The sequence below is a fragment of the Vulpes lagopus genome, chromosome 4 (genome assembly GCF_018345385.1).
Source record: "Vulpes lagopus strain Blue_001 chromosome 4, ASM1834538v1, whole genome shotgun sequence".
Lineage (NCBI taxonomy): Eukaryota > Metazoa > Chordata > Mammalia > Carnivora > Canidae > Vulpes > Vulpes lagopus.
The window spans coordinates 51582053-51606258 of record NC_054827.1 but is presented as its reverse complement, the minus strand read 5'-3'; the positions used below and the strand labels follow the sequence as shown (position 1 = coordinate 51606258).

The 24206-nt window shown below is 45.8% G+C and overlaps 1 protein-coding gene across 5 annotated transcripts; it reads right to left on the bottom strand.

The window, feature by feature from the left end:
- Nucleotides 1-5975: 5975 nt before the first annotated feature.
- Nucleotides 5976-22801, bottom strand: RAB19 (RAB19, member RAS oncogene family). Of its 5 annotated transcripts, none has more exons than XM_041752897.1 (5): nt 22701-22801; nt 22077-22229; nt 19977-20200; nt 17104-17287; nt 5976-7068 (listed from the first exon to the last, which is right to left on the bottom strand). In XM_041752897.1, the coding sequence occupies exons 3-5, from the start codon at nt 20175-20177 to the stop codon at nt 6800-6802; spliced, it is 654 nt and encodes a 217-aa protein (XP_041608831.1). In that variant the 5' UTR covers nt 20178-20200; nt 22077-22229; nt 22701-22801; the 3' UTR covers nt 5976-6799. The 5 variants fall into 5 exon arrangements, with proteins under 5 accessions (XP_041608831.1, XP_041608830.1, XP_041608832.1 ...); XM_041752896.1 differs by having other exon boundaries at nt 22077-22526; nt 22701-22779; XM_041752898.1 differs by having other exon boundaries at nt 22094-22791.
- Nucleotides 22802-24206: the final 1405 nt, after the last annotated feature.

Here is a 24206-nt window from a genome sequence, read left to right as displayed (position 1 = left end):
GCAGGCTCCATGCACCGGGAGCCTGACATGGGATTCGATCCCGGGTCTCCAGGATCGCGCCCTGGGCCAAAGGCAGGCACCAAACCGCTGCGCCACCCAGGGATCCCTAGAGATTACTTTAAAATAAAATAAAATCTTTAGGGGCATGTGGCTGGCTCAGCCGGTAGAGCATGTGACTCCTGATCTCAGGATTGTAAGATCAAGCCCTACCGTGAATGTAGAGATTACTTAAAAAAAATCTTTAAATAAATAAGTCAAATAAAATACTTTATTTTTTCTCCTTAGGCCCTCTTGAGCTTATTTTAAGACATTTTTTTTCACAGGTGTAGTGAGATATAGTGAGGTTGTATGTACCATACAATTTTCCCATTTAAAGTGCACAATGCAATGGTTTTTGGTGTATTGCATTATTAATTTTTTAATAATTATATTGTGGTAAAATATACATAACATAAAATTTCTCATTTGAACCATTTTAAGTGTATATAATTCAGTGCCATTAATTACATTTATGGTGCTGTGTAACTATCACTGACAACGCAATCCTTCATTTATATTGAGATATACTGACTTTTCCCCATTTAAAATGATGGATGTTCACTGTTTAGGTTATTTTTTTTTAACTTATGTTAGAACATTGCTGAATTTTAAATAACCCATATTTGGGTTCAGAAATAAATAAAGTATGGATAGACAACAGCAATATAAATATATAAATATAAACAGCATTCTGTTATGGTGAATGCCTATATTCTGTGCTTTAAAAAATAAATGGTTTTGAAAAAAATGGTTTCATGTTTTACTGATGTTATAAATTTTATTTTTTATTTTTTTATTTTTTTAAAGATTTATTTATTTATTTATGATAGACAAAGAGAGGGAGAGAGAGGCAGAGACACTGGAGGAGGGAGAAGCAGGCTCCATGCAGGAGCCCGACATGGGACTCGATCCTAGGTCTCCAGGATCAGGCCCCGGGCTGCAGGCGGCGCTAAACCACTGCGCCACCGGGTCTGCCCTAAATTTTATTTTTGTAACTGGAATTTTGTTTCTAAATTACATGAGAAGGTTTCAGGCTGCTATTTGCAAACATTTCTAAAAAATAACACATTATGTGTGGATAATTTTTAATCCCAGTAAATGAAAACACTAGTTGAATATAATTACCACTCTATGGTCCCTTTTAAACATCGGTCTTTTTTTTTTTTTTTTTTTTTAACAATGGTCTGTTAAGTTGTAGAGACATCTTTATACACTATATTAGAGTAAGTAAATTTAAGGGCACCTGGCTGGCTTAGTCAGTAGGGTATGTGACTCTTGATCTTGGGGTTGTGAGTTTGAGACCCGCATTGGGTTCCATACTGGGTGCAGAGCCTACTTTAAAAATTACTTACTTAATTAATTAAAATAAAAATAAAATCTTAAAAAAAAAGAAAAATCTAGGGACACCTGGGTGGCTCAGCAGTTGAGTGTCTGCCGTTGGCTCAGGGCGTGATCCTGGAGACCCCGAATCGAGTCCCACATCGAGTTCCCTGCATGGAGCCTCCTTCTCCCTCTGCCTGTGTCTCTGTCTCTCTTTCTTTGTGTGTGTGTCTCTCATGAATAAATCAATAAAAATCTTTAAGAAAAAGAAAAATCTAAAACAAAGAATAAGTAAAATTAAGTAATAATGATACGTAAATACAATTTATATGTCAGATGATGAGCAATCTTTGGGTGATTTTGCAGAATTATCACCTACTCTGTGCTCTCTTATTTTTTATTTTTAGATTTTTAAAAATTTATTTGTTCATGAGGGAGAGAGAGAATGAGGCTGAGACACAGGCAGAGGGAGAAGCAGGCTCCCCACAGGGAGCCCGATGCAGGTGTCGATCCCGGGACTCCAGGATCATGCCCTGGGCCAAAGGCAGGCACTAAACCGCTGAGCCACACAGGGATCCCCAATCACAGGCTCCTGAACAGATACTGTTATTTTTCAAAATGAAAAATTGAAGCAGGTACTATTCTTGCCTTTGATATGAATCCCAGAACCTCTTCTGCATTACCTGGAGGTTTGCAAGCAACCTGCTGGGAGCATTGATGTGTGGCTTGCTTCTCCATCCTCCCAATCTAACCTTTGTGCTGGGGTAAAACTCAGCCTAGTTGCCCTTGGGTCGCCCAGATAACCTTGCTTATGAGCAAAGTGGAGTTTCTACATCATCCCTGTTCAAGAGGAGGTGGGCTCAGGCTAGGCCTGTCATAATTCTGTCCCAGCTCCTCCCTAATTCCCCTCTGGTTAGATAGAACGAGCTTAATTCATCCTCCACTCTTGGCCCCTCCCACACTGCCTCCTTCCCCCTCTCTTGCTTCTCTTGCAGAGCTGTATGACTTGACTTTGAAGGATACTGAAATGTATGGTTGAGAGCATATCTTAGGATGAGTGTATTTCTTTTCCTCCGTGTGTGTGTGTGTGTGTGTGTGTGTGTGTGTCTACACAGTGTGATGAAGGGTTAATAGGACAGAACCCATGGAGATCCCTGGGTGGCTCGGCGGTTTGACGCTTGACTTTGGCCCGGGATGTGATCCTGGGGTCCTGGAATTGAGTCCCACATCCGGCTCCCTGCATGGAGCCTGCTTCTCCCTCCGCCTGTGTCTCTGTCTCTCTGTGTCTCTCATGAATAAATAAATAAAATATTTTTAAAAAATAAATAAAAAAATAAAGATTTTATTGAAAATAGAATAGATTTATGAATAAATAGAATCTTTTTTATTTATTTATTTTAAAATATTTTATTTATTTATTCATGAGAGACACAGAAAGGGAGACAGAGACATAGGCAGAGGCAGAGGAGAAGCAGGCTTCATGCAGGAGGCCCGATGTAGGACTCGATCCTGGGACTCTGGGATCATGCCCTGAGCCAAAGGCAGATGCTCAACCACTGAGCCATCCAGGCATCCCTAAATAGAATCTTTAAAAAAAAAAAAAAAAAAAAAAAAGCCTCTTCCTTAAAAAAAAAAATAGGACAGAACCCAAATCTGATACTGGTCATTATCTGGTGAGGGAGCAGAGTTTTTTTGCTACTAGTGGGCTCTGGAACCAGATTGTTTGGGTTTGAATCCTGCGTTTGCCACTTACTAGCAGTCTCTCTGTGTTTTATATCGTCATTGTAAAATAGGAATTATAAATAGTACCTGCTTCAAAAGATAGTAGGCAGGATTCATTGAGTTAGTATCAATAAAGTGGTACTATGTGCTGGGCACATAGTAATTGGTATAGGTGTTTGCCTTTTTTTTTTTTGAAGATTAAAATTTTTTTTTAATTCAACATTTTAAAGAAAGATTTTAATTATTTTATTTTTATTTTTTTTTTTAGATTTTAATTATTTATTTGTGAGAGACACAGAGGGAGAAGGAGGTCCCATGCAGGGAGCCCGACACGGGACTCGATCTGGGTCTTCAGGGTCACGCCCTCGGCTGAAGGCAGGGCTAAACCGCTGGGCCACCGGGGCTGTCCTGTGTTTGCCATTATAATACTATTGTAGTAATATTCCTATTATTACTAATAGGTCTTTTCAGTAACAGAATGGGGAAGAGATTCAGAAATAGTCTACAAGCAATGAAATATTAACTGAAAGATTTCCTCACACGTGGAAATGTACTTGACATTGGCAGACAAAATAGAGACGTGTGCAATCTTACTATTCTTCCAAAATGTCCCTTTTGGAGCTTTTTTTTTTTTTTTCCTTTTGGAGCTTAATCTCATATAACTCACTTGCTACCAGCTATATAATTTGGGAAAAGTGAGAAAAATGCCAGAATTCGATATAACTCACGGCCTTCCCGGAGTGGGGCTCTAGCGGGGAGCCTCCTGAGCTGGCTTCGGTGCTGGGCATGAGACGGCCCTGAGCCCCAGGAAAGCCTGTGCTTCTCTTTATTTGTTTTTTTTTTTTTATTTTTATTTTAAAGATTTCATTTATTCACTCATGAGAGACACACACAGAGAGAGAGAGAGAGAGAGGCAGAGACACAGGAGGAGGGAGAAGCAGGCTCCATGCAGGGAGCCCAACGACGTGGGTCTGAAGGCGGCGCTAATGACACCACCCCACACTGGAGAACCTTTCAAGGCCTGTTCAGGGAACTTGAGGGTTTCTGTCCAAGGACTATAATTTCAACAGAATCCCCGGCTGGCTAATGACAGGTTGCTGCTGTTCAGTGGCCTTGTTCTCACACGTGCACCCTGTTGACAGGAATATGTTAAATCCTGCTGCACCTGGGTGGCTCGGTGGTTGAGCGTCTGCCTTCAGCTCAGGATGTGGTCTTGGAGATCTGGGATCGAGTCCCAGATCAGGCTCCCTGCATGGAGCCTGCTTCTCCCTCTGCCTGTGTCTCTGCCTCTCTCTCTCTCTCTGTGTCTCTCATGAATAAGTAAATAAAATCTTTAAAAAAAAAAGGAATATATTAGATCCAACTAATCCCCCAAGTGCACAGCCCCAGAAGCTGATGAGGTCTTCAGAGTATTGCGATCCATGTGCACAGAAAAGAAGGGAAATTTGTGAGACATTTCAGTCTCTTTCTTCTTTGCTGACTATTCAATCTTCCTTACCCCTGACCTACTCAATCTTCCTTACCCCTCTTAAGGACTGTCTGCAGCTTGCCTCCTCTGAAAATCTTTTTTTAAAGATTTTATTTATTTATTCATGAGAGACAGAGAGAGAGAGAGGCAGAGACACAGGCAGAGGGAGAAGCAGGCTCCATGCAGGGAGCCCGATGTGGGACTTGAACCCGGGGCCCCAGGATCACACCCTGGGCTGAAGGCGGCACTAAACCACTGGGCCACCCGGGCTGCCCGCCTCCTCTGAAAATCATGAGGTGGCTTAGTAGGGATTATTCTCCATCAGCCTGTGAGATTCGACTGGGCCTCACCCTTCCTTTAGAGCACTCACTTGCAGATGAAAAAGGTCAATCCGCTATGATGCGTTCATTGTGTGGCATGTAGTGGGATTTCCCCTCATGTTTCCTAAAGGTAGGTGGCTTATTTCAACAAGAAATATAAAGTGCAATGAATGAAAATGTGATTAATTCTCTATGATCTCCCTCCTAAGCCCCCAGCCTCTGCACATTAGGCATCTGAAAGTTTCAGTGTGGGGAAGAAGCACCGGGCAGGCTTGGGTGGATGTGGATTTGTGAAAAGATTCTGATTCTGTCCGTCACTGAGGGGCCTCAAGAATCCATAACAAGTGTCCCCCTGCCACTCTTATATGTCTGGTTGGCGAACTACGCTTTGAGGAGCATTGCTTTACTGTACTGTCTGATAGATCTATGGTGTGAGCCGCAAATGTAATTTGAATATTTCTAGTAGCCACATTTAAAAAGTAAAAAAGAAAACCAAGCAGGTGAAATGTTAATAATATGTTTTTTAACCTAATTTATCCAAAATATCATTTCAGGGACTCCTGGGTGGTTCAGTTGGTTAAGCGCCTGCCTTTAGCTCAGGTTGTGATCCCAGGGTCCTGGGATTGAGCTCCTGGTCAGGCTCCCTGCTCAGCAGAGTCCGCTTCTCCCTCTTCCTCTGTGCTCTCTCTCTCCTGTCTTTCTCTCTTAAATAAATAAATAAATAAATAAATAAATAAATAAATAAATAAAGTCTTTAATAAAATAAAATAACATTATAAAATATAATCAATATAAAATTATTGTAAGACTCCTTAAACTTTTTTTTTTTTTGTACTAAGTGTTCAAAATCTGGTGTGTATTTTACACTAAGAGCTCATCTCCAACTTGAATTAGCCTCATTTCAAGTACTCAGGAGCCACACACATGGTTAGTGGCTACCTGTTTTGTGCTGGTCTCAGCCTATCCATAGTACTGAGAGGTGAGTCCACACAGACCTCTCCTGATTCAGAGCCTTTGCTGCGGTTGGACCCGCCCTTGTGGTTTTTATGATTACAAGATATGCCTCAGCAACAACCATCGGGGAACTTTGAAAAAACAATGTTTATTACTCACAGGTTCTGGAGGATACACGGCACACACACAGGCCACACAGTGAGGTCAATACTGGCTTGATATTCATCTCTGAGCCAACTGAATTTCAATTCAGAAGTGAGTTTTTGTCCAGCAGATAATCTGGTTTATTTTTTTATTATTATTTTTTTAATCTGGTATTTTAGAAAGAAATCGTAGGCATCTCCCACATTCCAGGAGGGTGGTCACATCAGCCCCAGTAGGATAAAGAGAGATCCACCTCTGTCTCCATCACATGGCTCTTGACCATTTGGCAAGACAGTATTTATGGTCTTTATGTGAAAGGCTTTGCTCCCCAAACAAAAGACCTGAGGTGTGACTATCAGGAAGCAAAAGGTAACAACAGTTAACAGTTTATCACTGCAGGCTTTTTTCCCATCCCTCCTGCCTGTGCTGGAATGTTCTAAACATCCTCTCCCCTCTCTTGATATTCCTCCTTTATTCTTTCCTTCACTACCCTCTTCTTCCAGCGAGAAGCAAAATTCAGTAGAAAATGGTTGAAGGGTTGGGGAGACCAAATGGAAGGATAACGAGGAGCAGACCTGTCTTCCTACCCCTGCGCCCGAGTCCTAAGCAGAATCAGCAGAATGGAGAGAAACAGTGGTGTCGCTTCGCTGAGTCCGCAGGTCTGGCCTCTGCTGTGAATAGAGGCAAACTGCTCCCTATGGGGCGGGAAGGGTTAAGGACCAGCGCAAGTCTGGGCTTTGGTCTGAGATGCAAGGTGGTGGACAGCAGGGTACCCAGCTGCCTTGGGTGTCAGAGGCGGCACCGGTGGGTGCAACCGGCCTCGTGAACATATTCAGCACATGCAGTGGGTCTTCTCCTTCGGGCCCTGGGCCAGGACGATGGGCCTGGAATCCGGGGCCGGGCTGTCCAGAGTGCGCTCCCCAAGTAAGTGCAGGCTGTTGCGGGCGATCAGCTCCCTGGCCATCAGCGTGAAGACCTCGTCTACGTTCTTAGACTCCTTGGCAGATGTCTCTAACACAGCAAGGAGGCCGTATTTCTCAGCCAGGGTGCAGGCATCCTCAAACAGGACGTGCCGCTTTTCCCACAGGTCACATTTGTTCCCTGGGAGGGAGAGAGAAGCAAATATTCCACTGAGAAACTGAATCTGGTCTTTGTTTTGTTTTGCTTGTTATATATTTTTCAAGATTTTATTTATTTATTCTTGAGACACACACACACACACAGAGAGAGAGAGAGAGAGAGATTGAGACAGGCAAAGGGAGAAGCAGGCCCCACGCAAGGAGCCCAACAACGCGGGACTCAATGCCCAGACTCTAGGATCACGCCCTGGGCCCAAGGGAGGTGCCAAACCGCTGAGCCACTCAGGGATCCCCTGTTTGTTTTTTTTGAAACAACCTTTAAAAGAAATATTTTCAGGTGCCTCGGTGGCTCAGTGGGTTGAGCACCTGCCTTCGGCTCAGGGTGTGATCCCGGGGTCCTCCAGAATCAAGTTCTGTATCGGGCTTCCTGCAGGGAGCCTGCTTCTCCCTCTGCCTGTGTCTCTGCGTCTCTCTCTGTGTTTCTCATGAATAAATAAAATCTTTAAAAAATTTTTAAAAAAGAAACATTTTCGTTGGGCAATATTCACATATGATTCAATCATAAACAGCAATTGTGGGCAGATTTACTGAAAATGAAACCGCTGGTGGATGGAAACAGAGCTGCTGTCTTAAATCACTATCAAATGATCAAATGTAAAAAAAAAAAAAAAGGATCAAATGTGATCTTTAGGAGCCGTGAGAAGGGGGTGGGGGGTGTGTGCTTTACTGGCAGAGACAGGTGGAGCCTCCGTGTTGGAGGGAGGGGCTGTCATTCCTTCTGGGTCTAACAAGGTAAAGACTGTGCCAGACGGAGTCTCTTGATCTTCTCTCTTCTTCCTTCCAATCTTGTTTCTCTTTCCACTCTTTTCCAAACCACAAAGTGTTGGAAACTGTGATGGGAGGGGGTCTAGCTGAGGAGATGGTGATGAGGACTTGCTGGATTGAAGACATAGAATGGAAAATGCAGGACTTAGCTATCCCTTACAATAGGATGCGGACTGTGAGTGTGCAGTTCATGCTGTAACTATTGCTATTCCCCTCAGAGTTATAGAACATTCCAAGTTACCCCAGAGTTCAGTGAGGGGGGCACCTGGGTGGCTCAGTGGTTGAGCATCTGCCTTTAGCCCAGGGCGTGATCCTGGAGTCCCGGGATCGAGTCCCACCTTGGCTCCCTGCATGGAGCCTGCTTCTCCCTCTGCCTGTGTGTCTCCCTCTCTCTGTGTCTCTCATGAATAAATAAATTAAATATTCAGAAAAGAAAGAAAGAAAGGAAGGAAGAAAGGAAGAGAAAGAAAAGAAAGCTCAGTGAGGGGTTTTGTGAGCCTCGCCCAGGACTGGTTACAGAAGGAAAAGTGACCCATCTCTCTTGCTTTTCCACTTCAACCCCACATTCATCCAGTCATCGGACTTTGATTCCTCTGAGGCAGGAATCTCAAGGTAAAATTGTTCTCCTACAGGGTCTGTTCCACTAGACATCAGGATTGATTACAAAGCTACAGTAATTAAGACAGGCCAGACTGGTGTTTCTCAACTTGTTTTTTTTCCCCTAAAGGAGCCTTTTTAGATCCCTTTCCCCCATAATTAACCCTCCCCACCATGAAAGCCTTTAAAACGTTTAATTTTGAAACAATTACAGACTCACAGGTGTTTAAAGGAGGTGCTTCAGGGAGATCTCAAGTACCGCTCCCCCTACTTCCTCATGGGTAACCTCTTGGGTAACTATAGTCCGACTTCAAAATCAGGAAATGAACATTGGCACATCCCACAAAGCCTCTGCAGATTTCAGCAGTTACACAGTGCACTCCTGCAAAGGAGTGTGTGTGCACATGTGTGTGCACGTGTAAAATCGTGTGCGATTTTATCACATGTGTACATCCCTCCACCCACCACTGCAGCCAAGATACAGAACAGTTCCATCACACAGAGCGCTCCTTCATGCCATTGCTTTGCAACCTCCCATCACTTCTAACCCCCAAGCATGAATCCATTCTCCATCACCACAATTTTGTTATTTCAGGAATGTCACAGAGATGGAGTCATACAGGGTGTCACCTTTTGAGATTGTCTTTTTTCACTCAGGGTAATTCCCTTGAGATCCATCCAAGTATGTGTTGGTAATTTATTCCTCTTACTGCAGGGTGATAGTTCGTGGTATGAGTGGACCAGAGTTTAAGTGTCCATCCATTTGAAGAAATGGAGTTGATTCTAGTTTTCAGCTATTATGATAGAGTGGCTATGAACATTTGTATATAGATCTCATGAAAATTTAGTACCAAAAAAAAAAAAAAAAGAAAATTTAGTACCGTAGATACACTGTATATCTGGTCCTTTGGAGGACACAAGCCGTGGTGGTGTCCGAAGCACTTTTGCCCCACAGGAGAAGAAATGAAATAGATCAGCAGAGTAGACTAAAAGCTCAAAAACAAGTTCACAGATACATGCACCTTTTACAGAAAGATGGTATCACAGAGCAGTGGGAAAGGTTGACTTTTTAGTAAATAGCCCTGGTGCAATTAGCTCTTTATATGAAAAATTACAAGGATGTGGTCCATACACCCCACTGCACATCAAAATCAGTTCTGAGTAGATTGCAGATCTGAAGGTAAAAGTCACAGTAAATTAAAAGAGAGGGAGGAGGAGGAGGGGAGAAGGAAGAGGGGAAGGAAGAGAGAGAGAGAGAGAGGGAAGAAAGAAAGGAAGAAAGAAAGAAAGAAAGAAAGAAAGAAAGAAAAAGAAAAGAAAACGAAGAAAAGAAAAGAAAAGAAAAAAAAGAAAAGAAAATAAAAAAAAGAAAAGAAAAGAAAAGAAAAGAGGGGCACCTGGGTGGCTCAGTGGTTGAGCACCTGCCTTTGGCTCAGGGCAGGATTCCAGGGTCCTGGGATCGAGTTCTGCATCAGGCTGCCTGCATGGAGCCTGCTTCTCCTTCTGCCTGTGTCTCTGCCTCTCTCTCTGTGTTTCTTATGAATAAATAAATAAAATCTTAGAAAGAAAGAAAGAAAGAAAGAAAGAAAGAAAGAAAGAAAGAAAGAAAAAGAAGGAAAATTTGCTCCAAAAGGCAATATTTAAGAGTATCTTGATGACTTTGATTAGGGGAGAACTTCCTCAATAGGATACAGGAAATAATAATCATTAAGGAAGAGATGGATGTATTGAAATACATTGAAATTGAAAATGTCTATTTGGGGGCATCTGGGTGGCTTAGTTGGTTAAGTGGGCAACTCTTGATTTCAGCTCGAGTCATGGTCTTGGGGTTGTGAGATCAAGCCCCATGTCGGGCTCCATGCTCTGTGCGGAGTGACTTGTCCTTCTGCTCCTCCTTCTGCTCATGCTCTCTCTCTCTCAAATAAATAGATAAATAAATAAGTAAAGCTCTCTCTCTCAAATAAACAAACAAATAAACAAACAAATAAATAAAATATTTAAAAATATATATTTATTTAGGGGTGCCTGGCTGGCTTAGTCGGTAAAGTATGTGACTCATGGTCTCCGGATTGTAAATTTGAGCCCCACGGGATGCCTGGGTGGCTCAGTGGTTGAGCATCTGCCTTTGGCCCAGGGCATGATCCTGGAGTCTTGGGATCGAGTCCCACATCAGGCTTCCTGCATGGAGCCTGATTCTCCCTCTGCCTCTCTCTCTGTGTCTTTCATGAATAAATAAATAAAATCTTAAAAAAATTTTTTTGAGCCCCATATTGGGTGTACAGATTACTTAAAAATTAAAAAAATTTTTAAAAAATATTTTATTCATTTATTCATGAGAAACACAGAGAGAGAGAGAGAGAGGCAGAGACACAGGCAGAGGGAGAAGCAGGCTCCATGCAAGGAGCCTGATGTGGGAGTTGATCCCGGGTCCCCAGGATCACACCCTGGGCTGTAGGTGGCGCTAAACCGCTTCACCACCGGGGCTGCCCACCCCCCAAAATTTTTAAGTAGGCTCTGCGCTCAGTGTGGAGTCCAATGCAGAACTTGAACTCACGACCCTGAGATCCAGACCTGAGCTGAGATCAAGAGTTAGACGCTTAACTGACTGAGCCAACCACGTGCCCTCAAACTAAAATCTCAGAAAACAAATACACCATCAGGAGAGTGACACAGCCACCCACAGGATAAAAAACGTGTTTGTAACACACATCGCTGACAAAGGGCTCAGGCCTTGTTGGTAAGTGACCACAGGGAGCACAGCTAACGGCAGTCCGGCTGCTGCCCTCTGTCCCCGCTGGCCAGTGCGGAGGCCCCAGGCCAGGGGGTGGCTCATGCAGACCCAGGCCACAGGCTGCAGGACTCTGTCCCTCTGTCAGGCCACGTTGGCTCAGGGCCAGAGGAATCTTCCTTCCAACTGTGTTCAGTCTGAGACGCTGCCTGCCTGCTTTTACGGTGGTGGGCTGAAAACTGACTCCCAAAGACACTAGGTTCTAATCTCTGGTCTTTGCAGATGTTATGAAGAATCTCAAGATGGGAAAAAAAAAAAAAAAAAAGAATCTCAAGATGGGGAGAGAAACCTGGATTAACCGGATGGGCCCCAAATACAGCCACATGGATCCTGATGAGCAGGGTGGGGGGAGACTTTACACACACAGAGGAAGTGAGGTGAAGAAGGACGTGCACGCTGGGTGTTGCGGCCACAACAAAGAATGGTGGCAGCCGCCAGAAGCTGGAAGAGGCCAAGAGCAGAGTCTCCCCTAGAGCCCCCAGAGCCTTGGTTTGGGCCTAGAGATTCTGAGTTGATTTCTGGCCTCCAGGATTGAGAGAGAACACCTGCCCACGATTTCAAGCTGCTCCGTTTATGGTATTTATGACAGCAGCCACTGCGAACTAACCCAGGTACACATCTTCAAGACGGCTGCATGCATAGTTTCAGCCAGGGAGGCTTAAGCTCCGCCGGGGCTCTGCTTCTGGAAGGAAGATGTGAGAGCCCCTTGGTGGGGGGAGTGATGTAGGAGTGGGAGTCCCTGAGCTGGGAGTCGGGTCTGCCCTGGGCATCCCTCACTTTGAGCTGTGGGTTCTGGGTTTGATTGCCCTCGGTCTGCCTTTTATGATCTGCTCCCCTAACCTGCCCCATCGCCACAGCAGGTTAGAGCACTGACTGTCCACTGCCCAGCCTCTGCACAGCTGGGGGCCGCACACCTCAGGACGAGCCGGACACCCAGTGGAAGGGAGAGAAACCGTGTGTTTGCCACTTGCAATCTGAGTCCTCGCTTGCTAAGTGCTGCGTGTTGGGCGCCCAGTGAGATGGCCCTGCCCTGAACGCAGGAGTTCTTCATCTTGTCAAGGAGACAAGACACACACACAGTTCAGTAACTACCAGGGGACCCCCGGGTGGCTCAGAGGTTGGGCATCTGCCTTCAACTCAGGGTGTGATCCTGGAGTCCCAGGATCAAGTCCCCCATCGAGTCCCCCATCGGGCTCCCTGCAGGGAGCCTGCTTCTCCCTCTACCTGTGTCTCTAACTCTCTCTGTATCTCTCATGAATAAATAAATAAGTAAAATCTTAAAAAAAAGAACTGTACCAGAATTTTCTGATCCAAGGTAGGCCATGAAATAATATACGTCAAGGACCAGGTGAATGGTAACAGTTGGTAGAAGTACAGGCATATAATCCCTGGTCCACATTTCCTAAATCCTAAAAGCTCAGAAACTCTGGTTTTCTGGTAATTCCTTTGACAGTAAAGTCTGCCTTAAACTGGCATCTGAAGTTTTCATTCACCCTGCTTCGTATGACCATTCACACGTTTCAGTGCACTGTATAAACACTCATGCATTTGACCTGGGGGGGGGGGGGTGGCCCAGACCTGCTGAGGGTGTTGTGTAACATAGAACGCATTCTCCCAAGACCTGACAAATTCTGAACGCCTATATCTTAGGCACAGAGAGCTTTTGCTGAGAGACCGTGGACCTGGAAATACAACGGCAGTTTAAGGGGAAGGTCTGCCTGAAGTCCTAAGGGGTCACACAGCAGGTGCCCAGGGAAGTTAGGAGAACACCCTGTATAGCCTATAACAGGAAGCTGGCTCCTGAACAGCTCACTCTGATGGAGAGTACCAAGAGCCAGGAGGTCACAAACAGCAGAAGGGATGAGCAAAGGGTAAGAGCCAGCCTTCTCCGGGAGGAAAGCAGGGAGGGCACTTGTCTGTTGTGCGTGGGAATTTGTATGCTCTCTTGAGGGCAATGGGGGCCACCGGGGATTTGAAACAGAGGGACCCCAAGTTGGGGGGGCTGATCTTCCTGTAAATGGCCGGAGAGGAGGAGCAGTATAAATCGGTGCCCAAGCCTCTCTCTGACATTTGTGTAAATGTCTGTGAGGGGCTGCAGTAAACTTGTGAGAGAGACAGAGACCCTTGTGTAAAGAAATAGAGTAAGGGGGCGAGGACACTTCTGTGAGGGAGCAGCACAGCTGACTTTTTTTGACTAAGGGGAGGAGGCCACGGAGAGAAAACAGGAGGACCCGATATGTCAGCCCTTGGGATTGGGCACGTCATAAACTGGCACATCCTGATCATCTTTGGGGGGATTTCTAGGACCAGTGACAAAGTGAGGCAGAGGTGGTTGTGAGGAGCCACAGACCTGGCTATGAAACCACCATAGCTGTGAGCTTCCGGGAAATCCTGCAACATCTTAGTATTTGTTACCGCCTCCTGTCCCCATCTGTGTCTGTGGCAGAGGAACTAGTAGTTCAGGAGGGCGCTGGGGGGAGTCAGCAAGGGAGGCCCAGCACCTTGGAGAAAGGGCGTTGTCTTCCAAAGAGAGCTGAGAAGGGAGGGGGCCTGGGGGCGAGCAGCTTCCAGGCCTGGAGGAAGGACTGCTTCATTGGGAGAAGCACTGGAATTTAATGGAAAAGAGATCCAGTCCCCCTTCCTGGGGAAACCCCAAGTGTGATTAGTGAGATGCACATTTTTCACCCTTGGGTGCCCCTTCTCTGGGAGCTACACCTCGTGGGCCGTGGGCCTCGGAGCCCCTCTGGCCAGCTCAGTGGAGCTTCACCTGCTCCGCCAGGAAATAACGGCTTCTCCTCACTGGGATCTTAGCACCGCTCTAAGTGCTTCCTGTAGCCACCAACCCAACAACACACCTGCAGCAGGTATCAGTTTAGTAGAGGAGGAAGTGGAAATTTAGAGAGAGTAATGAGTCCAAGTGCAGAGGAGAAGGGCAGAGAGGGAGAGCGAAACCCAAACCTGACTCCAAAGTCCAGTTACATGCAGTGACTCAGGAGAGGGCTCAGAATTGCACCCGGAGCCGGCTAAGTGTTTTGTGTCACTTGTCATCAGCATCTTCCTAGCAACCCTCCTGGGGGGGGGGATGATGTCTGAGGGAGTGGAGTCCTCACACTCCAGGGCTGGGGCCCTGCTCCTCAGGAAGCAGCTGTCCTGAAGGATGCAGGACCCCTCGGTGAGCATCCTCCTTCGCGCTTCCCAGAAGTGGTTGATAGGGAAGAAATATGGGTCTTTACAGGGTCAGTGTTTATTTCTCTAACTCTGAACTCTGCTTGTAGAAGCATCCTTTATACCAGAAGTCAAATTATGAAAGTTTCTGATTCCAGGGGCAGCCCAGTGGCTCAGTGGTTTGGTGCCGCCTTCGGCCCAGGGAGTGATCCTGGAGTCCCAGGATCAAGTCCCATGTCAGGCTCCCTGCATGGAGCCTGCTTCTCTCTCTGCCTGTGTCTCTGCCTCTCTGTGTGTCTCTCGTGAATAAATAAATAAAATTAAAAAAAAAAAGAAAGTTTCTGATCCCAAAGGGAGTCTTGGGGTGAGAAGCTACAGGAGAGAGGCACCTCACTCCTCCCAGAGAGATAAGGTGCCCTCCGTGGGGGAAGCCTCGCTAATCCCTCTTTCCTGGTGTCTGCCACGTGGGACAAGCCCCTCTGAGAAAAGGAGGGGACCCAGGGGGAGGGGCATCTACTTGGGCAACAGACTATGGAATCTGAAGATTTTGATCTGATGCAGCAGGAAGGAGGCAGCCACTCTAGGCTCTTGGAATGACTTTGTTTCTCAAGCTAGGAGGAGCAGCATGAGTTCCAAAGCAGCATTCCCTTCAAGTCTGTGCATAGGACAGGGGCCGAACTATGAAGCAAAACGTCCTTTCTGGAATCCTGATAGTAATAATGAATGGACTAGATGTGCCAGTAATAATGAATGGGCTACACACGCCAGTGACTTCTAGGGCCCCACCCGAGTCCAGGCTTCGCATCCCGCGACTGATTCTCCACTGGGGCCCAGCTGCTTGGTCTCAGGTAGACACCTTGCCCCAGGCCCGCCCATCCTTGGGTAGGCCAGCAGCCTGGGTCATGCTTTGCCATGAAAAGAAGGAACAGGGGCAGTGGGATTCCCTTTCTGAGGAATGTGAGCAAGTGGATACTGAGAGAATGAGGTTTGTGGCCAGAGTGAGGGGCGGATGATGTCAGAAACTCCATGAGTGAGGATTCCAGGGTAAATGGGGGCAGCTCCCACTACTCCTGCAGTGAGAAACAGCTCTGAGGGAGGGAAAACAGGTACACAATACAGTGCAAGGAGGCTGATTCCCAGGGCCCAGGTCCTGAGAGGAGGATGCTTGTCAGAGGGGGGGCTGGCTCCACTGGCTCCTGCTCTGGCTGGGGCTCAACCTCTGGCTTCTCCTAGGTCCTAGGAAGTCGCCCCCTCACCATAAGCCCTGAATTCTTTGGAACAGAGATGAGTCAGATCCTCAAACAAACTTCCTAGAACAAATCCTATAGTTTAGTAAGCATTTACCTGGTTCCAGGCAATGCTAAGCAATTTATGTACAGTATCTCATTACATTTTTACAACCCACTAAGTATTAGTCACATCTTATAGATCAGGAACTAAGGCTCAGAGGGTGGCCAGCCGCAGAGCTAGGCCATGCTTGTCAGAGGATGAATAAGCCATTAAACACGATACGTTTAGCTCTTTGTCAATCTCACAGCTAGCTGTCTAGGCTGGTGCTGTGCAAACTTCCATTTGCCTATGAATGTCTTTTCCTCTTAAAATGAAGCTTCTGATTTATTAAGCCTGGGATGGGGCCTGAGAGCTTGCACTTTTTAACAAACCTCAGCTGGTAACTGCTGGTCCGTGGGCCACACTCTGAGTAGCTAGGGCCTAAACGATCTTGCCAAAATTTAGCAGCCACTCGGTTAATAGCCGTGTGGACAGGAGGAAGGAAAAGGCAGCTCCGTTTGCAAAACTGAAACTATAGAGAAGGGATGGAAACCTTACACCGTCTGAATGTTCAATAGGACGGCTCACATCTTAAGCTGGCAGTTTCCTTGGTGCAGCTGAAGTTGCTGCTAATTTTGATGGTGGTTTGTCGTTAAGATTGGCTTAGGGGTGACGGGCACTGAGGGGGGCAGTTGATGGGATGAGCACTGGGTGTTATTCTGTATGTTGGCAAATTGAACACCAATAAAAAATAAACTTACTATAAAAAAAAAAGATTGGCTTAGGGGGGCAGCCCTTGTCGCGCAGCGGTTTAACGCCACCTGCAGCCTAGGGCGTGATCTTGGAGACCCGGGATCGAGTCCCACATTTGTCTCCCTGCAGGGAGCCTGCTTCTCCCTCTGCCTGTGTCTCTGCCTCTCTCTGTGTGTGTCTCTCATGAATAAATAAATAAAATCTTTAAAAAAAATATGTTGGCTTAGGGTCCTAGCAGGTGTAGGGAGTCATTCACGGATAGTCAGTCACCCGCCTCGGAGTGGCTCCCTTGGGGATTTGAAGCCCATCTGATACTGTAAGCCTCAGACTGCAGGGTATTTCCCGTGTGGTCTAACACGTTTGCATCAAATCAGTTGGGGATGTCTTCATAGAGAAGCCCGGACCCCATCCCAGGTCTCCGGGAGGAGACACTCTAGGGTGGGCCTTGGAATCTGTATTATCAACAAGTTCGCATCCCTTCCCACCACCCCCATTCTCAAGTGGATCTGATGGGAATTCTAAGCCAAACTCTTTCCGAGGTCCCGTCCACCGCCTGCACGTTTAGGATCCCCTGTTCCCTTGCCGTCAGAAGCATATAAAAGCTGAGCATCAGCAGAGGGGGACAGGACAGAAAAGCTAAATGCTTCGAAAACGCCATACCAATCAGCATAATGACCAAGTTTGCCGCTCCGTATTTTTCTATCTCGTGGATCCAGTGAGGAACAGACTCGAAGGTGGACCGTCGGGTGAGGTCGTAGGCGATGATGGCCGCGTGGGCACTGCGGTAGTAGCTTTGAGTGATGGTCCGGAAGCGCTCCTGACCTGCGGTGTCCCACACTTGCATCTGCAAAAGGGCAGGAAAGGGGGTTCGCATCAGGGGTTCCCAGGCCTGCCTGCCGAGAGCTTGCTCACCTAAGCTGTCTGGAAACAGCAGGTTCCTGGGTCTCACTTCGAGATACCCCAATTCAGTAGGTCTGGAGTGGGGCCCAGGGATCCGTGTTTCCGTGTGGTCCTCAGGATGATTTGGGTGTGCTTTCAGGTTTGGAGCCACCATCTAAGGGATGCTTTAGTTGGAGAGGTGTATCCAATGTCTTGGGTCTGCTGTTTTATATATATATATATATATATATTTTTTTTTTTTAAAGATTTTATTGATTTATTCATGAGAGACACACAGAGAGAGGCAGAGACACAGGCAGAGAGAGAAGCAGGCTCCCTGCGGGGAACCTGATGTGGGACTTGATCCCAGGACCTCAGGATCAGGCCCTGAGCCAAAGGTAGACGTTCAACCACTGAGCCACCCAGGCATCCCTTTATTTTTTATTTTCATTTTTTTAAGATTTTATTTATTTATGAGTCTGGTGTTCTTGATCTTGTTTTTTAACCTCCAACATCCCTTTGTCTAGATATTGGGATTTACCTTTGAACCTGCCCAAGGTGCTGGCGCTGGCTGAACTGGTCTGATTTTAAAGGACCACTCAGGGATCCCTAGGTGGCTCAGCGGTTGAGCACCTGCCTTCAGCCCAGGGCATGATCCTGGAGTCCCGGGATCGAGTCCCACGTCAGGCTCTCGGCATGGAGCCTGCCTCTCTCTCTATGTTTATCATGAATGGATAAATAAAATTTAAAAAAAAAAAAAAAGGACCACTCAGCTGTTTATGTCTAGGAGTGTCTTTTTTTTTTTTTTAAGGAGTGTCTTTAATAGTAATCCCTTCTCTCTCTCTCTCTTCTTTTTTTAAAGATTTTATTTATTTATTCATGAGACACAGAGAGAGAGAGAGAGAGAGAGAGAGAGAGAGAGAGAGAGAGGCAGAGACACAGGCAGAGGGAGAAGCAGGCTCCATGCAGGGAGCTTGATATGGGACTCGATCCGGGGTCTTCAGGATCACATCCTGGGCTGAAGGCAGGTGCTCAACTGCTGAGCCACCCAGGGATCCCAAGTAATGCCTTTTCAATGGCCATCCCACGGGGGCATCTGTTTGTACACCCTCCCACTATGTCTGGGGGAACCTGTTTGTTCACTGTCTCACACTGTTTATAAAATGTACTCATTAATAATTGATTAGTTCATCAAGTAAGTTCTGCACCCAGTGTGGGGCTTGAACTCATGATCCTGAAATCATGAGTTGCATGCTCCACTGACTGAGCCAGCCAGGCGCCCCTATACAACGTATTTTTTAAAGAAAGATTGTAAACGTACCCAAAACTAGAGAGAATAAAACAAGGAACCCTCATATATTCATCACCCAGACTCAATAATTATCAAGATTCCAGTACTCTTGCTTCATCTAGCCTCTTGTGTTTTCTTTGAGGTGTTACTTTAAAGTGAATCCCAGGCTTTATGTCACTTCCTTTGTGTCAAAAGTGCACATTTTTGTACATAAGCACAATGCCACCATCACTGCTAATCAGCTATTCAATAACTTCCTGGTATCATCTAATATGTTAAAATTGTCCTAATTACCTCCAAAATTCTTTTTACTGTTGTTTTTACTTAGTCAAGATCTGAAGCAAGATTGCGCTTTACATTTTCTCCAACACTTTCTGATCTTTTCTAATCAAATAGGTAAAAGTCTCTCACTGTTATTCAAATTTGCACTTTTAAAATTATGAGTAAGGATGGGCACCTTTACAACTTGACATAAATTTCTGAGCTAGTTCTATCGAACTTACTATGAAATAGCAATTTCGTACAATCTGTGGATTGCCTACTTTTTGTGTTTGGTTGTTATTCTTAGATATCTATTGTGGCTCTTTCACATTAAAGAAATAAACCTTTTGTCAGTTCCATATTTGCAAATATTTTTCTCCAGTTTGTCATTTTTTAAAATTTTGTTTACAGTGTTCTTGTGAATGTAGAAATATGACCTTTATAACATTATATAGAGATAAATAAATTTGGCCTTTAGATGGTTGTGATTTTCCTTCATGGCATCTGAGTTCTTGTCTTAAAAGGCTGATTTCCTGGGGCACCTGGGTGACTCAGTTAAGTGTCTGATTTCAGCTTGGTTCATGATCTCAGGGTCCTGGGATCGGCCCTGCATTGGGCACCATGCTCATCAGAGAGTCTGCTTGTCCCTCTCCCTCTCTGCCCCCCCAGCCCCTGCTTGTGCTCTCTCTCTCTTTCAAATAAATAAATAAAATCTTTTTTAAAAAAGGGTAATTTCTCCATTCCACAATGATAAAGATAAATATTCTAATGATTTTTTTTCTGGTATTCTTATGCTTTCATCTTTTATATTTAAATCCTTTATTCCCCAGGGATGTGTTTTGATGTTAAGAACTCTAGCTAAGGGGCACCTGGGTGACTCGGTTGGGCATCTGCCTTCGACTCAGGTCATGATCCCGGGGTCCTGGGATGGAGTCCTGCATAGGGCTCCCTGCCCAGTGGGGAGTCTACTTCTCCCTCTGCCCCTCCCCCTGCTTATGCTCTCTCTCTCTCAAACAAATATATAAAATCTTAAAGAAAAAACAACAACAACAACCCAAGCACTCTAGCCAAGAGAAGAGGAGCCACCCTGTGCCTTTCTGACCTTTACTTTCTTGCCATCAATCTCAAGGGAGCGCACAGTGAAGTCCACCCCAATTGTGTTCTGCTGTGTCTCTGTGTAGACCCCAGATTTGAAATGCTGAACCACACACGTCTTCCCCACGTTGGAGTCCCCAATGAGGATAATCTTGAACAAATAGTCAAAATTCTCATCTGCTGCTCTGGATGAGCTGGAGAATTGCATGGCTCCTGCCACCTAGAACGGACCTAGGAAGAAAAAAAGGAATCCAGCATCTCTTTAGTGAATGAGGCACTGTTCTAGGCACTCGGGATGTAGGACAGGACGAGGGAAAGGGAGGTTATTTCTTCAGAGGACTTGCATTCTTGTGGGAGAAAGACACTAATTACTGGCCAGGTGCGAGGGAACCTCCCCCACAGGCACACACCTGCCTACATGAGTTGGCATTCCTTTGAAATGAAGAGTTTAACTGCCATTCTCTGTTGGGCCCAGGACACAAGCAACACTGCTGGATGACAGCATTCACTAAAATCTTAGTCACTGAGGCCAAGAGATCCCCCATGTTCTATCAAGTGCCCAGAACCAGAGGATGGCAGAGGCGAGCCTCCGGGCATTCATCAGCTGGAGGTCATGCCTAGGTGTCATCCTGTCTGCGCTTCACACGGGGAGGAAAACCCCCCCCAACTGTGGAAGACAGAACGTCCAGGCAACCAACAACAAGGACCGACAAGATTTGACAGAGAAGTCAGTTTGGGGAAGAGTGACGTGGCCTTTTTCTTCTGGTTTTCTTGACCAGGAAGTTAGGATTTGGAGAATATTTAAGATGAAAACTATGTGGAGCACCTGGCTGACTCAGTCCGTAGAGCATGTGACTCTTGATCTCATGTTCGTGAGTTCTTCAAGCCCCGTGTTGGCTGTAGAAATTACTTAAAAATAAATACGCTTAAAAAAAAAAAACAACCCAAAATGAAAACTATGGTTTTCAAGTGTTTTTTGACATATTTTACTATAGGCTGGGAAATAACGTTTCTAAAGATAGTGTTTTCCAAACTAACTGGTTATGTCAGAACCAACTAGAGGAGATAATTAGAAAGATACATTCCTAGAGCCTATCCCAGATCTGCTAAACATATTTAAAGACACACACAGACACGCACACACGCACACACACACCACACACACACACACACACAGGCACACGCTCCGTGGGTGATTCTGATGACCCTCTGGGTTTGGGGAACAGTGATCAACACAATCCCCTGAAACTTCATTCCCACCTCAGCATTTCTGCTTAAATATCCACCTGTGCTTTGATATCTTTGATTACAAGGAATTCAGTCTCCTGAAAAAAAAAATCCATTTGGCATGTCCAACTCTAACTTACATGGGGTTGAACTCTATCTCCCTGGGGTTTCCATCTGTTGCCCCTCGTGCTGTGCCAGCACTTGGCAGATTCCTATTCCACATGACAGCCCATCAGATATTTGAGGCAGCAAGCACATCCGCTCAAGGCAAATATCCCTGGGCCTTTCAACTGTTCTTCACATGATGTTGTGTTGGGTCTCCTCATCCAATGTTTCATAAAAATACATGGAAACTTATCCCTTTGATGATTAAATTTGACATGCTTCACATTGCTCCTGCCTTATGACACCCTTCCCCATTTCTTTCAGTTTCATTTTTTGGTCTTCTCTAGAGTCAGGAAAGGACAAATCTGTATCATCACACAATTTTAAAAAGCACCCAGATTCATAACCGTGTGTGAAAACCCTGAGCTTTAAATGGATGAAGAAGTATCCCATACCTCTCTTGGACGCCTCTGAAGTCACCTATGGCAAATGACCCAGCAAACAAAAGACACAACGAAACCACTCTTTCCCTTCTGGCTTTTCAAATAAAGGCCATTCCACTTCCGGTGTCATATCACTGTAACTTGAGCAAGAATCTTCCTTCCACATTCCCCCTCCCCCAAGTAAGTTCTCAGGCTCAGGGTTTGGACAAAAGCCCTCGCTACCTTGGCCTGAGCCCCCCCCCCCCCCCCAGGAGAAATGAGCAGTGCCCACCGCAGGTGCCCTCCATCCCGCATCCCGTAGCTTTCACCTTCCTGGTTCACCTGTTGCTTACCTGGCTCGCTCTCTCACCTCTGCTCGCAGGTAATGTTTACTTTATGCTCCTAGTTTTTTCCCTTTCCGTCCTCCGTGTGCCTTTCCTCCTCCCGCCTCACCGGGGCCGCGGTGGAAGCTGTCGCTGGGTCCCCAGGTGTTGGGGGTTGGCGACCTGAGAAAGTGAAAGGAAAGCGCGAGCCCCGGGGCGCAGCACAGGTGAGGCGCTGGCCAGCACTCCCCAGCAGCCCAGCAAAGCCGAAGGAACAGGACTAGCCGCCTAGCTCCCCCTTCCTTCTCTCTACTCCCCTTCTTATTTGCATCCTTTGCCCCCAGTTTTTCCTGGGGTCCCTCGTTTTGCTGGGGTGGGGGGCAGCTAGCTGAGAGGGCGGCAAGGTCTAGGAGGTTACAGATCTGGGTCTTGAGTCATTCCATTGTTTCGTGGACTTGAACAACTCTCTTTGAAGAGCCACTGAGAGAAGGGAGGAGACCCAAGAGAAGATGAAAAACCAAAAACCAAAAACCAAAACAAAACCCCCAAACAATTCTGAACTTGCGCGGAAAGAGAGAGCTGGAAAACATTCCTGTTTCCCTCCCTCAAAAAAGTCTACTGCAGAACAAAGGCTAATTTTTAGGTCTGGAAAACCTTGAGTTTATCAGTCTCCTGTTGGCAGCAGAAGCAGAAGGCTGAGGTGAGTTTTCCTTAAGTTTTACTCTCGCAGAATCTGGAAGAGTCACCACTTGTCAGATCTCAGGGACTAGATTTTCTCCGAAATGTAGGGTGTAAGTGTAGGCAGTTACGCTACAATGTGCGAAACGGAAATACCAGACTGATAAAATGTTTAGATGGGTATGATGTTAATCATGAAGTCAATTTTTGTGGGTGGCAACTTTTTTTTTTAAAGACAGTTCCATGCTTAACGTGGGCCTCTAACTCACAACCTTGAAACTGAGAGTCGGTTGGCAATACCGACTGAGACAACCAGGTGCCCCTGCAGCCAGCATTTTTTTTTTTTTTTTTTTGCAACCAGCATTTTTACAGAAGAAAGTGGGACAAAATTCCAGAGTATATCTCATGCGGTTGAGGCTAAGTACTGTTTTGTATAATGGTTGGGTCAGTTGTATCCATGCATGAATGTACGCAGGTGATGTAAAATGTATCTCTTACATTTTCGGTTGAGGACTAGAAAGATTGAGAAGCACTGAAATCGAGGAGGATTTATTCACTCTCCAAGAGCTTTTCTTTCTAGGATTCCTTCAGAAAACCTTTAAATTATAACTTCTCTTACCCATATTCCATTTATGCATCACTCTTTAGGAACCCCTCTTTTGAGTAATAAGCCCAATGCTGGCAGGTAGAGCAAGAAAAGAAAAGGCACTGCCAAATGCTACGGCTGCACATTGTCATTCAGGAAGCCACAGTCATCTGTCTGTGAATTGAAAATGAAATATGGGGCAAGATCCCCCACCCGGTATGGGCAGGAGGCAGGAAATAAAACCTGGTAGATGTTAATGTCAGTGAGGCTAGGTGTCAAAATGGTTTCTTCTTCTGGTAATAGTTACTGGGGAATTAAAAAAAAAAAGTCAACTGACTCAGCCCTGGTGCTTAGAGAACATCTAGAAGTAGAATTCAAATAGTACAATTTCTAGGGACGCCTGGGTGGCTCAGCGGTTGAGTGTCCTGCTTCTGGCTCAGGGTGTGATCCCGGGGTCCAGGGATCAAGTCCCACATCAGGCTCCCCGCATGGAGCCTGTTTCTCCCTCTGCCTGTGTCTGGCCTCTCTCTCTCTCTGTGTCTCTCATGAATAAATCAATCACATCTTTTTTTTTTTTCTTATCAATTACATCTTAAAAAAAAAATACAATGTCTAGATGGTTATGGAAGTTAGGGAGAGAGAGATTCTCCTTCCCCCGTTCTGACCTTTTCCACCGGACCCTCTCCACCAACACGACTATGAGTGCAAAGAGCATGGCCTGGGCTTCCTGACCTGGGTGGTAGTGACACAGGTTGTGTACTTATTTTATTCACACCCACTCTACACATCCATACACACATATAGGTACATGCACACACATATGTTTTACAATATGGACACTTTACACAGTATGTCCTTTTTTTTAGAGAGAGAGAGAGCAGTGGGGGGGGAGGGGT

Bases quoted from the DNA above. Each gene is read 5' to 3' on its own strand.
- RAB19 (XM_041752897.1), bottom strand. From the start codon at position 20,177: ATGCAATTCTCCAGCTCATCCAGAGCAGCAGATGAGAATTTTGACTAT. The intron at 17,288-19,976 runs GTCAGAAAGGCA...GCCCTTTTGCAG, and splicing joins TTGATGGCAAGAAAGTAAAG to ATGCAAGTGTGGGACACCGC. The intron at 7,069-17,103 runs GTATGGCGTTTT...TCTCCCTCCCAG, and splicing joins CTTGGTCATTATGCTGATTG to GGAACAAATGTGACCTGTGG.